Below are 17,342 nucleotides of genomic sequence, written 5' to 3' on the forward strand. Positions count from 1 at the left end.
CTGGCTGTTAAGGAAGTACTCAGCCTCCAAGGGGAAGATTCACAGTGTGATTCACTGCTGCCTGAGGAGTGAAAAAGAGGAGTCTTGTCTGCAGAAACAGGGGACTCTGTCCTCTCCCTGTTAAAGCACAAAATAGAGAGAACACAGTCAGATGCTTCTGTGTTAAACCAAGGTGGCTGACCCATTAGGACCCAATTCACAGGTGTCACACCGCTGCAGCACCCACGCAGCATCCTCCCTCCCCCTTGTATCTGGGGGGGGGGAAATGGGTTCTGCTGCACTGCCTCTGCACAGCCCCCAGAGAGGGGCAGGGTGGCAATCCCGGGAGGGCTGAGAGGGGCACGGCAAAGATGAGATGGGTGAGATGGGTGGCACCAAGCCAGCTGAGAGCTTTCCATGCTGCCTCTGTGGTGCTGGGTGTCTGTCTGGGTGCCCATGGGTCTGCCCCGTGGCACAGTGACAGTGTCCCCACCCCGCAGCCAATGGTGGCAAGTGCAGGTGGTCCAGGCTGCAGCTTAGAACCGCATCACAGGATGCTAGGGGTTGGAGGGGACCTCCAAAGATCATTGAGTCCAACCCCCTGCTAGAGCAGGACCAGAGAATCACAGAATTGTCAGGGTTGGAAAAGACCTCAAGGAGCTTCCAGTTCCACACCCCCTGCCATGGGCAGGGACACCTCACACTACAGCAGGTTGCTCACAGCCACAGCCAGCCTGGCTGCAAACACCTCCAGGCAGGAGGCTTCCACCACCTCCCTGGGCAACCTCTGCCAGTCTCTCACCACCCTCATGGCCAACAACTTCTTCCTCACATCCAAGCTCAATCTCCCCACTTCCACTTTTGCTCCATCCCCCCCAGTCCTATCACTCCCTGACCGCCTCAAAAGTCCCTCCCCAGCTTTCTTGGAGCCCCCTTCAGAGCCTGGAAGGCCACAAGAAGGTCTCCTGGGAGCCTTCTCCTCTCCAGTCTGAATAGCTCGAACTCCCTCAGTCTGTCTCCTTAACAGAGGAGCTCCAGCCCTCTGCTCATCCCCGTGGCCCTTCTCTGGACACGCTCCAGCAGGTCGCACAGGACTCAACTGAAGAGAGAAGGGGGGGGGGGGGGGGGGAGGAGGAAAAGAAAAGAACAAGACTAAAAAAAGACAACAAACACAACCGGCGCGGGCGTGGGGGAGCCGCGGCCGGCGGGGAGCCCAGCAGGGCCGCTGGGTGCGGGGCGAGCGGGGGCTGAGCAGGGCCGGCTGCGGGAGCGTCTCCCGGCGGCGGCGCGGGGCCCGCACCGGCTGGGAGGTGGCGCCTGCACCTTCCCCGCCGCAGCGCGGTCCCGCCTCTCGCCCGCCCGTCCGCCGCCACCTCCCACCCCCCTCACCGGCGGCCGCTGCCCCGCTGTGCGGCTCTGCCTGCGGCACCCCCGCCATGGAGCAGGGGCCGGCCGGGGGGTCCGGCGGCGCCGCCAGCCCCGCCGGCAGCGGCGGAGTGCTCCTGGCGCTGAGCGAGAGCGAGCAGCAGCGCTACTCCGAGCTCTTCTCGCGGTGCTGCCCGCCCCCCGAGGCGGCGGCGGGGGGCAGCAGCGTGGGCGAGCTGTTCCGGGCCTCCCAGCTGCCCCCGGACACGCTGCACCAGGTGGGGCAGGGGGCGGCCGGCGGCGCTTGCGAGTTGCGGGGTGCGGAGGGTCGGGGGACGGAGGCGGGACGGGAGCCGCTCCCTCACAGCCCCGAGGGAGAGGGGCTGCGCCGGAAAGTTGGGGGCTGCGCGGCGGGCCGGGGCTCCGGCGCCCCCTGCGCTGCCCGCGGGGCCGGGACGAGCGGCGGCTCCGGGCGTAGTGCGGCGGCGTGCGGACGGCGGAGCGGAGCGGAGCGGGGCAGCGGCTCCTCGCCGCGGCAGCCTGCATGGCGGTGCCTGGGGCCGCTTTGTGTCCGCTTGCCGTTGGCAAACAAGCTCCTGAGACCTACCGGCAGCCTTCGGTAGCCGCGTTCCTGCTTCCCCCCCCCCCCCGCATGCTGTCCGGGACCGGCGGCGTGCCGTTCGGGCAGGCTTTGACACCGGAGTCACCGGAGCGGGCGTGAGGCGCTGCGGCTGGATTGCGGTCTCCTGGGTCAGATCGGTAATGTCATTAACTTCCTCCAAAGGATCCCGGAGTACCGTGAAGGCAGCGGTGCCGGCGGAGAACAGGGGATGCCTATCACTCCTGGCTTAACCCTGCTCACTGGGGCGGGGGCGCCGGGGTTGCTGGTGTATTTTTCGGTGGAAAAACAACCCCAAAACGACCCATCCCTGTAGGTGAAATGACTCCGGGGCCTGTGGATGTCTGTGCTTGGGAGCAAAGCCGCTGGGGTACGAAGGAGGAGGCTCTGGCACAGGCAGAGCAGCTGGGTAGTGTCAGAGGTGCTCGACGCAGGCTGCGAGGCTTGGTTCTGAGGAAGTGCTTGGTCAGGGTAAGGAGAAGGCTTTGTGCTGTCCAGGGCAGAACCGGCTCTGTGGTCTGGTCTTCTCCACCTGTGGATTAGCAATGTGACTAACGTGCTGTAGTTGCATAATACTTCAGACAATAAGCTACAGAGAAGGAGGCTGTCCCTAGTTTACTTTTATTTACAGGGATTCTGTCCTGCAGTAGTCTGTTTAATGAGGGAGAAAAAAGTTAACCTCAAAAATTGGACCAAAGTTAGAGTTAAACCCAGGTACTAAACTCTTCTCCTCCTTTTGTGATAGCTGCCAGGTCATATTGTCAGGATTTCTACATTCACAGGTGACTGTGAGGGAAAGTAAGGATAGTCCAAGAACATTTTTCCTCTCTTGTGCTGTTTTACCCAGCCTGTGTTAACAAAAGTGTTAATGAACACTGAAGTGCTGCTTCCTTTGGAGCCCCACTTTGGGCTGGGGCTTGCAGTTCAATTGAGTGATGGAAGCAGAGCTTCCACACAGATCTGGCACCAAGAGTAGGTCTTTTGTAGAAACTGGGCATTTAATTTCAGATAAAAAGGCATGTTTAAGAAACTTGTTAAAAGCTTGGTTAGGAGCTGCCCTGCTGGAAAGCCGCTCCATGGAGAAAGACCTGGGTGTGCTGGTGGGCAGCAAGTTCTGCATGGGACAGCAATGTGCCCTGGGGGCCAAGAATACCAATGGGGTCCTGGGGAGCATCAAGAAGTGTGGCCAGCAGGGCTAGGGAGGTTCTTCTCCCCCTCTGCTCTGCTGAGACCGCTCCTGCAATACTGTGTCCAGTTCTGGGCTCCCCAGTTCAAGAGAGACAGAGACCTGCTGGAGAGAGTCCAACAGAGAGCCAGGAGGATGATTAGGGGACTTGAGCATCTCTGCTGTGGAGAGAGGCTTGATGCTTTACTGACCTTGTGATTTCAGCTGAAAGCTCCCCAGCTGTTTCAGGCAGCAGTCTTACCCAGCAGTGCTCCTCAAAAGCTTAACAACTACCTACCTGGCTCTGATGTACTAAGGGGAAGTGGACAGCAACGTCCTGAGTTGAAACAAACCTGCTGGAGAGGGTCCAAGGGAGAGCCATGAGGATGCTTAGGGGACTTGAGCATCTCCCCTGTGAAGAGAGACTGAGAGCCCTGGGGCTGTCTAGTCTGGGGAGGAGAAGGCTGAGAGGGGATCTGATCAATGCCTATCAAGAGCTGAGGGGTGGGGGTCAAGTGGAGGGGGCCAAGCTCTTTTGGGTGGTGCACAATAATAAGACAAGGAACAACAGGTTCAAGCTTGAACAAAGATTTCAGCTCAACATGAGGAGAAACTTTTTGGCTGTGAGGGTGTGAGAGGGCTGGAGCAGGCTGCCCAGAGAGGTTGTGGAGTCTCCTTGTGTGGAGGCATTGCAAAGGCAGCTGGCTGTGTTGCTGTGGGAGCTGCCCTGGGTGCTCCTGCTGTGGCAGGGGGCTTGGCCTGGCTGCTCTCTGCAGCTCCCTTCCAAGCTCTAATGCACTGTGATGCTGTAATATGTGTGACTTTGCTATCAGTTACTTCATTCTCCAAAGAATATGAACAAAAAACCCCCTCCTTATTTTCACTGTGTAGTTCCTTACCCTCTCATTCATGTGAAATTTATTATCATGGTGCTATCAGAGCCTCTTCTGGGGATCATTTTGATGGCAATGTTTGACTTCAGGCCTGGAAGTGTTGGGTGGGTTCAGTGCTCATGTTGGGGTTTTTTTGTTACTCTTGTGGATTATTTCCAGGTATATTTAGGCTGTGAGGAGAGTGTTACTGGGAACCAAACCTGTCATTGGCTTCAGGAATATTCAGGCAGTAAGGCCTGTGGGAGCTGGGGCTGTTTCTTTACCTCCTTCCTGCCTTGCCTCTCTTCTTTATATGGCATTAAACTCAGTTGCATTCTCTTCTGTGACTGCAGTGCCTGTCCTCAAAGCCCATTGCTGACAGATGTTCTCCTGTGGCTGCAGTGCCTGTCTCTTCTCCCAGGCAACCAGCACCAGAACAAGAGGACACAGTCTCAAGCTGTGCCAGGGGAGGTTTAGGCTGCATGTTATGAAGAAGCTCTTCATAGAAAGAGAGATTGGCCATTGGAATGTGCTGCCCAGGGAGGTGGTGGAGTCCCCATCACTGGAGATGTTCAGGAGGAGACTGGATGGGGTGCTTGGTGCAATGGTTTAGTTGATTAGATAGTGTTGGATGATAGGTTGGACTCAATGATCTTCCAACCTGGTCTGGTCTGGTCTATTCTATTCTGTTCTGTTCTATTCTATTCTACTCTGTTCTGTTCCTCACAGCCCACTGCTGACAGATGTTCTTCTGTGGCTGCAGTGCCTGTCCTCACAGCCCACTGCTGACAGATGTTCTTCTGTGGCTGCAGTGCCTGTCCTCACAGCCCACTGCTGACAGATGTTCTTGCTAACAGTGACTAGAACTTAAGGAAAAAATAACCAAGAAAATATTACTGTGTTTGAAAACCAAGTGGGCAATGTGGCTCTTCTGCTAGGGAAGCCCTGCAACGTTGTTGGAGATATTTGCTGATGTTTTGTGTTTTATCCTCCCCCAGAAATGCAGTCTAATAGTTTCTGGTTAACCCTTCTCCACTCCCTCCCCTCCCCCCCCCCCCCCATTCTCACAATCCTGGGAACAAGGCAGAGATTCACAGTCACAGGCTGCACTGGGTTGGAAGGGATCCTCCAAGGACATCCTGTCCAACCCCCCTGCAGGCAGCAGGGACACCTCCAGCCAGAGCAGGCTGCCCAGGCTGCGCTTGAATGTCTCCAGGGGCCTCAAGCACCTCCCTAGGCAGCCTGTTCCAGTATTTCAGCACTCTCACAGTAAAGAACTGCCTCTTGATGTCCAATCTAAATGCCCTCTGCTCCAGTTTCAAGCCATTGCCCCTTGTTCTATCCCCCCAAGCAGTCCCTCCCCAGCCTTCCTCTAGGTCCCTTTCAAATACTGAAATGTGGTCCCAACTCTCTCAGCCTGTCCCCACAGGGGAGATTCTGCAGCCCTCTGATCACTTTGGTGGCCTCCTCTGGACCCTCTCCAGCAGCTCCAGGTCCTCCTTCTGCTGGGGAGCAGCAGAACTGGAGGCAGTGCTCTAGGCTGGGTCTCAGGAGAGCAGAGTGCCTGCACACCTGGCAGTGAGTGCTTCCTGTACAGGCATCCCTACTGACTGGCTGAGATGTGGTCATGCTGAGCTTTGCCATGCCACAAACAGGGAGCTTTGGACTGGAAGCCTGTTGTGGGTTTCTCCTCAGCAGAAGCTGCACAATGCAGAAAGTACTTAGCAGTGTTCCCTGTGCCTTGTGTGAGCTGTAGCAAGAGGCAGCTGTGGTTCACTTTCTAAGCAGTGTGCAAGTTCCAGCTTTTTATTCTCAAGGTATTCACTGAGGAGCAGCTTTACACATCAGTGTGCTTCCAGGACGGGCAGTCAGTGCCATGGCAAAGTCTTGAACCTTGTGCTGCTGTCTTCAGGGATCTGTACTTGTGCAATGAGTGGGATGAATCTTGGGGAAAGGAAGAGCCTTCCCTTTATATGTTCTTGGAGATTTCTGGTTGATCAGGAGGATGCTTCCAAACATCACAGGACATCTTCCATCCCCCTTAACTATAATGGCAGGGTTTGCAGTCTAGACTGAAGTCATAGGATCTTAGACTGGCTCAGCTTGGAAGGGAGGTCAGAGCTCAGCTCCTCCAAGCTCCCCACCATGCCCAGGGACTCCTCTCAGCTCCACTCAGCTGCTCAAGGCCTCATCCAGCCTGGCCTTCAACACCCCCAAGAAGGAGGCAGCCACAGCCTCCCTGGGCAGCTGGTGCCAGACTCTCACCACCCTCACACTCAACAACTTTTTCCTCAGCTCCACTCTGACCCTGCTGTGCCTCAGCTCCAAACCATTCCCCCTTGGCCTGGCTCCAGCCCCCCTCAGCAAAAGTCTCTCTGCAGCCTTCCTGCAGGATGCCTTCAGCTCCTGGCAGGCAGCTCTGAGGTGCCCCTGGAGCCTTCTCTTCTGCAGGCTGAACACCCCCAGCTCCCTCAGCCTGTGCTCACAGCAGAGCTGCTCCAGCCCTTGGAGCATCTTTGTGGCCTCCTCTGGCCTCCCTCCAGCAGCTCTGCATCCTTCTCCTGCTGGGGACCCCAGAGCTGGAATCCACTCTGCACCCAGCCTGGGACTGGCCAGACCCAGATGCAGGACCTTGCACTTCAGATACTGAAGGGCAGGTCTTACAGTAAATATCTCTGAGTCCCTCTGCAGTGGGTCCCTCCCTGCTGGAGTTCTGCTGTGTGACTGTGTGAGTTCCTGGGGGAGCAGCAGTGCCCTGGAGAGCAAAGAAGCAAGGTTTAGGTTTGGTTTAAAGCTGTCTGGCTTGGCCCAAGAGGTTCCTCACATGAAAGAGGCTAGGTGAGAGAGAGCAGAGAGGGAATGTGAGAGCCTGTGCCAGAGGAGGAAGTGCTGGAATCAGTGGAAGACATCCAAGAGCAGCCAGGTCAGTGGCAGCAGATGGTGTGCACCCGAGGGTCCTGGGTCTTGCTGAAGGATGCAGTGCTTGAAGACAGATTGCTCCCAGCCAGGCTCCTGAAGGCCAGCTCCAGCTTTTCTGCTGGGCAGCAGGCTGCAGCAGAAGTTGGAGCTCTTCCATTTCCCTTAAAGAAGGGCTCAGAGAGTGAACTCAGCAGGAGCTATCTGGGAAATGGCTGGAGTTAGCACTGAGGTTAAGAATGTCAGACACTTCAGAGCCTGCTACAGAAGGGCCTGGCAGGGACAGGACAGGATGGTTGCTGATGGCTGTGGAGCCAATACCTCCCCTGTGCACTGAAAGCCTCTGACAAGCCCCAGAGCCTGATTAAAGGCAGAACCATGCAGGTTTTATTTAGCCTTGCACCAAGCCTGTGGCAGATCTTTCACCAGGGGCTTTTAAAGAACCTTTTCAGATGTCTGTAATCTCTTGCCTGAAAGATTTGTGCCAGGATTGGGCTTGTTTTCCATAGTGTTTCTGACACAGAAGGAGCAGACTAGGCACGTGCCATACACTTCACAGGCTCATAGATTCAGAGGGTGCTTTAGGTGGGAAGGGACCTTGAAGATCATCCAGTTCCAACCTCCCTGCCATGGGCAGGGACACTTCTCAACTAGACTCAGCTGCTCAAGGCCTCATCCAGCCTGGCCTTCAACACTTCCAGGGAGGAGGCATCCACTGGCAACCTGGGCAACCTGATCCAGAGTCTCACCAGCCTCACTGGGAAGAATAGACTAGACTAGAATTAACCAGGTTGGAAAAGACCTTTGAGATCATCAAGTCCAACCTATCATCCCTTCTGGCATCAGCCAGATCCATGTTTACCTCTGCTGGGCAAGTTACAAAGGGTGATCCCTGTGCTTTGGCTCCTAATAAAGGGAGGGGAATAATCACTTTAAGGGTGGCAGAGGGCTTGGACAGGATGCCCAGAGGGGTTGAACAGGATGCCCAGAGGCGTTGAACAGGTTACCCAGAGGGGCTGAACAGGATGCCCAGAGAGGTTGAACAGGTTGCCCAGAGGGGTTGAACAGGATGCCCAGAGGGGTTGAACAGGTTACCCAGAGGGGTTGAACAGGATGCTCAGAGAGGTTGAACAGGTTGCCCAGAGGAGTTGAACAGGTTACCCAGAGGGGTTGCCCCAGGTGTTGACAGTGGCTGCTTTGCCTTGTCTCATTGTGGGCAATCAACTCGTGACATCATTTTGAAGCCGGCCCCCAGCCAGCACAGCCTCTGCTCCTTGAGGAGGGGACTCCAGAGGGCATTCCTGGTGGGTGCCAGTCCCAGTGGGCTGATGTCTGTGTGGATTGAGGGAGTCCTCATCCAGTGCCCAGCAAAGCAGAGGTCCCTGCTGCTGCTCTTCAGCGTTTGTTGGCATTGCTGTGCCCTCTGGAGAAGTGTTTTTGTTTGTCTTGAGAAATTAGAGAGCAGGATTACACTCAAGATTTGCACTGCAGTGCTTATCTCTTTTTTTATTGTTATTAGTTCCTTGATTAATTTTCACTTGATGTTATCTTTAATGCCCCAGCTTTCCAAACCTTAAGGCTTATTTGTGGGGCTGGAGCTCTCAGCACAGAGATCCAACTGGCTTGAGGAAGCTCATCCTTCCCTCCGCAGACGAGCACACTGCCTTAATTCTGAGGGGGACAAGCACTGATTGTGTGAGGCTGGAGCTACACAGGCCCTGCATTGATTTAATTAATGAATTCATTAATTAGAAGCTGGGACTCTCCTCCCAGCTCTGTGTGGAGGAGCAGAGCAGAGCCATCCTGCTTTCCTTTCCCCGGGCTTCGTGAGTTCCGCTGTGCTTGTCGTGACTTTGTCTCTATAGTTACAACTCTGCAGCTTAGCTGGGGGCTTTGTGTTCAGCAGCCAGGAGCACTGAGAGGTGTTGAAAACCAAGAACTGCTCAGTTGATGCTTCTTTGGAAAAGAACCAATACTCTTTCTCTCTCTTTTGCTTTTAATCCCAGGAGCACAAATTAGTACCTGCATGGTAGCTGGGGTGGGAAGATTCTCTCTGCCTGGCACAGGCAGAAAAGGTAGCTGGGGTGGGAAGATTCTGTCTGCCTGGGACAGGCAGAAAAGGTAGCTGGGGTGGGAAGATTCTCTCTGCCTGGGACAGGCAGAGAAGAGGAAGGGCTTGTTGCAGTTTAAATGGTAACTTCTGCTGTGAGGAATCTGGCCTTGCATTGCTAAAGATCAGATTGGCTCAGTGGTGCCCTTTGGCTGAATCTGGCACTGTGCAGCTGCTGGCAATGTCACTTAGCTGGCTGGCTAACAGGAAGCCCAGCAAAAAGTGATCACAGAATGGTTTGGGGTGGAAGGGATTTGCAAAGGGCATCCAGTCCGACCTCCCCTGCAGTCAGCAGGGACATCTCCACTGGGTCAGGCTGCCCAAAGCCCTGTCCAGCCTCACCTTGACTAACTCCAGGCATGGAGCCTCGAGCACCTCCCTGGGCAACCTGTTGCAGTGTTGCAGCAGCCTCCTGGTGCAGAACTTGTTCCTCACATCCAATCTCTATCTGCTCTGCTCTCATTTGAAGCCATTGCCCCTGGTCCTGTCCCTGCAGACCTTTGGGAACAGTCCCCCAGAAGCCTTCTCGTACCCCCTTCAGGTACTGGAAGGCTGCTCTAAGGCCTTCTCCAGGCTGAAGACCCCCAGCTCCTTCAGCCTGTCCTTGTAGCAGAGCTGCTCCAACCCCCTGATCATTTCCCTCCCCTGGACCTGCTCCATCAGGTCCATCTCCTTCCTATGCTGAGGGCTGCAGAGCTGTACCCAGTGCTCCAGGTGAGGTCTCACCAGGTCAAAATGGCAGAATCACCTCTCTGGATCTGGATTTTTTTGCAGTGATACTCTCTTAGAGTACCTATGGAGAAGTTACATCCTACTGACATCTTTGAGCCAGGAAGGAGCAAACCTGGGGATATGACTTAATGCAGAGCAGGCCACAAAGATGATCCCAGGGCTGGAGCAGCTCTGCTGTGGGGACAGGCTGAGGGAGCTGGGGTCCAGTCTTACCATGTTGTGCAAGATGATACAACCATAGGATGGTTTGGGTTGGAAGGGACCTTTACAGGTGACCCAGTGCAACCCCCCTGCAGTCAGCAGGGGCGTCCTCCACTGGAGCAGGTTGCTCAGGAAGTGGGGTAAGGAACCTCTTTGAATTTTAAATCTTGTGAATTGAGAGCTCTTCCTGTTACAGTATTTGTAAAGCAAGCTTCTTTGATGTGTTAACATCTAAACACACAAACAGGATGGCAAAAGAGAACATTAATGAGCAGGGTCTGCTGGTTCCACTTCTGAAGACACTCAAACAGCTGAGCAGCTGAGTTAGTGGATAATTAACTTAGCAAAGATTGCTGGAGCAGAAACCCAACTGTGCTCAAACAGCAATCTTCTCTGGAGAGGTAGAGGCTCTGAAGAGACCTAATTGTGGCCTTCCAGGATGTGAAGGGGGCTCCAAGGAAGCTGGGGGGGGGACTTTTGAGGGGGTCAGGGAGTGATAGGGCTGGGGGGGATGGAGCAAAACTAGAAGTGGGGAGATTGAGCTTGGATGTGAGGAAGAAGTTGTTGGCCATGAGGGTGGTGAGAGCCTGGCAGAGGTTGCCCGGGGAGGTGGTGGAAGCCTCCTGCCTGGAGGTGTTTGCAGCCAGGCTGGCTGTGGCTGTGAGCAACCTGCTGTAGTGTGAGGTGTCCCTGGCCATGGCAGGGGGGTTGGGACTGGCTGAGCCTTGAGGTCCCTTCCAGCCCTGACAATTCCATGGTTCTAATTCCCCTTCCTTAGCACAGGGAATGTTTTTCTCTTTCCAGGAGTGCTGTTTGGTGACCAGTGCAGACAACTGAGAACTCTGTTGGGAACTATTTATTTCTCCCCCCTGCAGTTTAGATGCAGTAATGAGGTGGAAGGATGTGGAGGGATGAGAACCATTAATTCTGTCATCTGGTAGGGCTCATGTCTTTCAAATTTGTCCATGGATGACAGCTCCACCACTTCCCTGGGCAGCCTGCTCCAATGCCTCTGCTTTCTGTGGAGTTTTTCCTAATGTCCTGATATGCTCAGCAGTACCTCCAGTGTTTCTCACCAAATTTGCCCTTCCTTGAGGAAAGAGGCAAGCAAAGGTCTCTCAACTGAAAGCCCAGTGCCCCCACCCCATGTCTCAAACAATTCTACAGCGCTGTGAGTTGGGCTTCTTTTGTGTCACCTTCCAAGGAGATGTCTCTGAGTCATCATGGATTAGGATGGGTTGGGTGGAAGGGAGCTCCAAAGCTCATCCAGGCCCACCCCCTGCACCCAGCAGGGACATCCTCCAGCAGAGCAGCTTGCTCACAGCCTTCTCCAGCCTCCCCTTCAACAGCTCCAGCCATGGAGCCTCAGCTCCCTCCCTGGGCAACCTGTTGCAGTGTTGCAGCAGCCTCCTGGGGCAGAACTTGTTCCTCACAGCCAATCTCCATCTGCTCTGCTCTCCTTTCAAACCCTTGCCCCTGGTGCTGTCCCTGCAGGCCTTTGGGCACAGTCCTTGCAGGCCCCTGGTGTCAGCTGGCTCACCATGGTGTGAGTCACAGAGCTGATTCCTCCCTTCAACAGCAAATGTCTGTAGCATTACTTACCATTATTATTCTTAATGCTGCTGCTGTTGTTACAAATTTCAAGTGGGTTTTGGCAGGAGCCTTTCATATTCATTTACCTTGGGGGTTGGTTTTTTTGCTTAATCCTTTTCCTTGAGGCCTCCCTTTCCCCATCAGGAGAGGGTGAGCTCAGCTTTGGCACAGGTAGCTTTGCACATTTCGTGCATTATTTACTCCTGGCATAATCTCTCCAACGAAGTCCTGGGGAAGCCAGGATGAGGACCTTTCAGAATCCAACCTTGTCTCATCATCTGCAGAGAGGATGAGGAGCTGTGGGCTGACAGATCCAGGCAGAATTGGTTTGTTACCCACAGCAACAGCAGCACAGTGCTGGAAAGGTGGAGGTGCCTGGAGATTACAAATGCCAACAGTAAAAAGAAGTGGTGAGGGAAGCACAACAATTTGACATCACTGGCTTCATGTGTTTTTTTTATTGATTTATTTGAGGGTGTTTTTTAATGTCCTCTCCACTTTCCCCCCACTGCAAATTGCTGCCCTGATGAGCACATCTGGATGGATGAACAGAACAGCCATGGGCTGCTCTCGCTCCGCTGTGTGCAGCCGGAAATGCCAACCAAGTCAGGATGCCCACTGGGCTAGAACATGCTGCCATGCTGTGAGTGGGCACTGCAGGCACTCTTGTCCTGGACCCTGTCTGCTCCTGCTGTCAAGCCCTGTGCTCTTTGGCTGAACTGAGGAGGAACACTTGGTTTAACTGCAGACAAGTGGGGAATCACTGCCTGAATGATGCATTTCACTGAGAGAGTCGTTGGCCATTGGGATGTGCTGCCCAGGGAGGTGGTGGAAACACCATCACTGGAGGTGTTCAAAAGGGGATTTGATGTGGCACTTGAAGCCATGGTGTAGTCATGGGGTCTGTGGTGACAGGTTGGCATGATGATCTTTGAGGTCTCTTCCAACCTTGGTGATTCTGTGATTTCAACGTGAGGTGCAAGCATGTGGGGTCCAAGCTCTGGGGACCCCAGCGTAAGAGGGACCTGGAGCTGCTGGAACAGATCCAGAGGAGGCCACCAAGATGATCAGAGGGCTGGAGAACCTCCCCTGTGGGGACAGGCTGAGAGAGTTGGGGCTGTTCAGCCTGGAGAAGAGAAGGCTCCAGGGAGACCTCAGAGCAGCCTTCCAGTACCTGGAGGGGGATGCAGGAAAGCCAGGAAGGGACTTTTGCCAAGGGCTGGGAGTGATAGGATGAGAAGGAATGGATTGAAGCTTGAGCAGGGCAGGTTGAGACTGGAGAGGAGGAAGAAACTCTTCCTAGTGAGGCTGGTGAGACTCTGACACAGGTTGCCCCAGGGAGGCTGTGGCTGCCTCCTCCCTGGGGGTGTTCAGCACCAGGCTGGATGAGGCCTTGAGCAACCTGGGCAGGTGTGAGGTGTCCCTGCCCATGGCAGGGGGTTGGAACTGGATGATCTTTAAGGTCCTTTCCAACCTAAACCATTTTATGAATCAGTGAATTCTTTTGGAGATACCTTAAAAAATAACAGAGCTTGCAGTCAGGCCTGTGAATGTGTTTGGAGTGTTGTGAGAGGAATGGGGAGCATGGAGGTGATGATGTCCTGTTCTGGAGCCTCTGTGCCAGGAAGGGTCTGGAGGTGCTGGAAGGTGTCCAGAGAAGGGCCACAAGGATGAGCAGAGGGCTGGAGCTGCTCTGCTGTGAGCACAGACTGAGAGAGTTGGGGTTGTGCAGTCTGGAGAGGAGAAGGCTCTGAGGAGACCTTCTTGTGGCCTTGCAGGATCTGAAGGGGGCTCCAAGAAAGCTGGGGAGGGACTTTTGAGGGTGTCAGGGAGTGATAGGACTGGGGGGGGTGGAGCAAAACTAGAAGTGGGGAGATTGAGCTTGGATGTGAGGAAGAAGTTGTTGGCCATGAGGGTGGTGAGAGCCTGGCAGAGGTTGCCCAGGGAGGTGGTGGAAGCCTCCTGCCTGGAGGTGTTTGCAGCCAGGCTGGCTGTGGCTGTGAGCAACCTGCTGTAGTGTGAGGTGTCCCTGGCCATGGCAGGGGGGTTGGGACTGGATGAGCCTTCACTTCTCTTCCAACCCTGAGAGGTCTGTGAGTCTATGATTTCAGCTGTTATTGCACTGCAGCAGCCTGGCTAAAGGCTGTGACTCTATGTTAGACTACCTGGTACCAGGCAGTGTGACAGGTGCCAGGCTCAGTGGCTAGAGGAAACACTGCAGCACAGAGCAGTGCTGCTGCCAGCGGGATAATAATGCTTCATGTCACATCAAGTTAGGAGTCCCTTACTTCCCTTCTCTCCCTGCCCATCAATCTGCCCCAGCTATAGTGCAGTAATTACATCTTTTATTTGATGTGATCTAAATCAGGGCTGTCCTTGAGGAGGATATTCTTCAAAGGGATGTTTTTTTTTTTTTCTTGAGAATGTATTCATTAGCTGCTTTTGGACTGCATCATTTACTATGTACATATTTGAGTGCAGGGGAAGTGTTGCAAGATGCAAAGCTTTATGTTAAGCCTAACAAGGCTATTTTAGTGCAACTACTGAGCTCCAGCCCTGCAACAAAGCATCAGGCATTCTGGAATTGGAGTGAAGGTCATAGGTCAGAGAATGGCTCAGGCTGGAAGGGAGCTCAGAGCTCATCTCCTCCAAGCTCCCCACCATGCCCAGGGACACCTCTCAGCTCCACTCAGCTGCTCAGGGCCTCATCCAGCCTGGCCTTCAACACCCCCAGCAAGGAGGCAGCCACAGCCTCCCCGGCCAGCCTGGGCCAGACTCTCACCACCCTCACACTCAACTTCTGCCTCAGCTCCACTCTGACCCTGCTCTGCCTCAGCTCCAAACCATTCCCCCTTGGCCTGGCTCCAGCCCCCCTCAGCAAAAGTCTCTCTGCAGCCTTCCTGCAGGATGCCTTCAGCTCCTGGCAGGCAGCTCTGAGGTGCCCCTGGAGCCTTCTCTTCTGCAGGCTGCACACCCCCAGCTCCCTCAGCCTGTGCTCACAGCAGAGCTGCTCCAGCCCTTGCAGCATCTTTGTGGCCTCCTCTGGCCTCCCTCCAGCAGCTCTGCATCCTTCTCCTGCTGGGGACCCCAGAGCTGGAATCCACTCTGCACCCAGCCTGTATCTGTGCCTGGGACTGGCCAGACCCATATGCAGGACCTTGCACTTCAGATACTGAAGGACAGGTCTTAAAGTAAATATCTCTGAGTGCTGGAAACATCCCAGAGAGCAAAAGCAGAAGATAAGTGTCCAAATCTACATAGTTTAAATTGTTTGGCACTATCTAAGTGCAAATATTAGTGACAGGCAAATTAAGACATTCTTTGCAGTGAGGCTGGGGAGACTCTGGCACAGGTTGCCCAGGGAGGCTGTGGCTGTCTCTTCCCTGGAGGTGTTCAGCACCAGGCTGGATGAGGCCTTGAGCAAGCTGGGCTGGTGGGAGGTGTCCCTGCCCATGGAGTTGGAACTGGATGATCTTTAGGGTCCCTGCTCCAGTTTTAAACCCTTGCCTCACATCCTGTCCCCACAGGCCCTTCTGAACAGTCCCTCCCCAGCCTGCCTGTAGGTCCCCTTCAGATATTGAAATGCTGTTCTAAGGTCTGCCTGGAGCCTTCTCTTCTGCAGGCAGAACACCCCCAGCTCCCTCAGCCTGTGCTCACAGCAGAGCTCTTCCAGCCCCTGATCATCTTCATGGCCTGTTCTGGAGCCTCTCCATCAGGTCCATGTCCTTCCTGTGCTGAGGGCTCCAGAGCTGGCCCCAGCCCTGCAGCTGAGGTCTCCCCAGAGCAGAGCAGAGGGGCAGGATCCTCTCTCTCCAGCTCTGGCCACACTGCTTTGGATGCAGCCCAGGCTGCCCTTGGCCTTCTGTGCTGCCAGTGCCCATTGCTGCCTCCTGCCCAGCTTCCCCCCCCAGCACCCCCAATCCTTCTCTGCAGGGCTGCTCTCTGTCTCCTCATCCCCAGCCTGGGTTGATATGAAGAGTTATGCTCATGGCATTCCTGAGAGGTCTTCCTGTTTCCTTCATTGCTGTGTAGATTCAGCTCACAAATGAGCCCAAACCTGAGCTGGTCTCCCTTTAGTAGGGGTTGTTCCACTTCAGCTTTCATAATTTGATCTGAAATTAGCTAATTTCCTGTGTGACAGCTTGGGGGTTTCTTGCTGTGGCCTGGGTTTCAGAAGAAATGGGGCTTGTGCAATGCTGCTGTTAGTTCAACCCAGGGATAACTTCTGAATCTCTTAACTGTTTCCACAACATTTCCAGGAGATGGAAGCTTAGACTAGAAGTGGATTTAGGCTGGAGATGAGGATGGTCTTCAAGGTCCATTGTAACCCAACCCACTCCCTAGGAGAAAGCAGTGGCATAACAGGAGCACCAGTAGAGCAAGAGACAGCAGATCATCTTCAGCCTCCTGTGGAGGTAGAGAGAAATCAACAGGCCAGAGCCCAAAGGGTCCCAGGGCCCTGCAGTGGCCAAGTGTGAGCTGCAGCTCCCTGCAGGTCTGCAGGTGGAGGACACACTGCAGCCAGAACCCTATGCCTGGCAAGCCTTTGGGGGAACTCCCATCAAAGCTCTCCAAGGGCAGTGGCACACTGACCAGCTGCATGAAGCAGAATCCACCTCCAGCACACCCTGAGGGAAGCAAGGGAGCCCCAGGATTCAGCTCCAGCTCCGAGGAAGGAGCCTGAATCCCCCAGGAGGACATTTGGGTAGGGTATTTGAAAAGCCCTAAGTAAAGCTGGCAAAAAGAGCAGCAGCAGCACATCCCTTCCTCTGCTCTTCCCACTGGTTATTTATTTCCTGGCAGATGCAGAAGTGCTTCAGCAGCAGCTTTCTTGGCTGGTGGAAGTGGCCAGCTGGGAGCAAGGGGAACAAAGAGCAGCGCAGGTGGAGCTGCGTGGGAAGAGGCGTGGAGGGGAGTGCAGAGAGGGGGCACAAAAATAGCCACACAGAGCAGAGAGGGAGAGGCTCAGCTTCCTCCCTAGCTCCTCTGCACTCCCTGCCAGGCTGCCTTTTCTCTCATGCCCACAGCACTGTTCACTAGCTGCATCACTTCCAAGAGGAAGCTGGCTTTGGGCAGCACAGCTGCTGACCGATCCCAGCCCCCTCTGCACCTTTGCTTGGAGGTGAAGCTCCTCAATGAATTCTTTAATGTTTAACACAGACCAAGGGCACTTTGGGTCCTTTCAGTAGGACAGTTGACAGCATTGCCTTTTACCACAGAGGCTTTCACATCACTCCTAAGAACTCTTCAGAGTCTCTCAGCTTTTCATAGATTCAGAGAAAGGTTTAAGGTTGGAAGGTACCTTAAAGATCATCCAGTTCTAGATGCCTGCCATGGGGTTAGGGACACCTCCCACCAGCCCAGCTTGCTCAGGGCCTCATCCAGCCTGGTGCTGAACGCCTCCAGGCAGGAGGCAGCCACAGCCTCCCTGGGCAACCTGTGCCAGAGTCTCCCCAGCCTCACTGGGAAGAATTTCTTCCTCCTCTCCAGTCTCAATCTGCCCTCCTCAAGCTCCAATCCATTCCCTCTCATCCTATCCCAGCCAGCCCTTGCCAAAAGTCCCTTCCTGGCTTTCTTGTAGCCCCCTTCAGGTACTGGAAGGCTGCTCTGAGGTCTCCCTGCAGCCTTCTCTTCTCCAGGCTCAACAGCCCCAACTCTCTCAGCCTGTCCCACAGGGGAGGTTCTGCAGCCCTCTGATCATCTTGGTGGCCTCCTCTGGACTCTCTCCAGCAGCTCCAGGTCCCTCTTGTGCTGAGGGCCCCAGAACTGGAGGCAGTGCTGCAGGAGCCT

General features: G+C 54.7%; 1 protein-coding gene across 2 annotated transcripts in view; it reads left to right on the forward strand.

The window, feature by feature from the left end:
- Positions 1-1,384: 1,384 nt before the first annotated feature.
- REPS2 (RALBP1 associated Eps domain containing 2) overlaps positions 1,385-17,342 on the forward strand; it is an 84,132-nt gene continuing 68,174 nt past the window's right edge. Inside the window, exon 1 of one of the 2 annotated variants that reach the window (XM_068169172.1) lies at positions 1,385-1,622. In XM_068169172.1, coding sequence (XP_068025273.1) covers positions 1,416-1,622 — 207 coding nt within the window. In that variant the 5' untranslated portion in view covers positions 1,385-1,415. The remainder of the gene's footprint in view (positions 1,623-17,342) is intronic. The other variant, XM_068169173.1, reaches the window with a different exon arrangement.

This window comes from Melanerpes formicivorus, unplaced genomic scaffold (genome assembly GCF_026170545.1).
Source record: "Melanerpes formicivorus ecotype bairdi unplaced genomic scaffold, bMelFor1.0.p_v2 SCAF_166, whole genome shotgun sequence".
Lineage (NCBI taxonomy): Eukaryota > Metazoa > Chordata > Aves > Piciformes > Picidae > Melanerpes > Melanerpes formicivorus.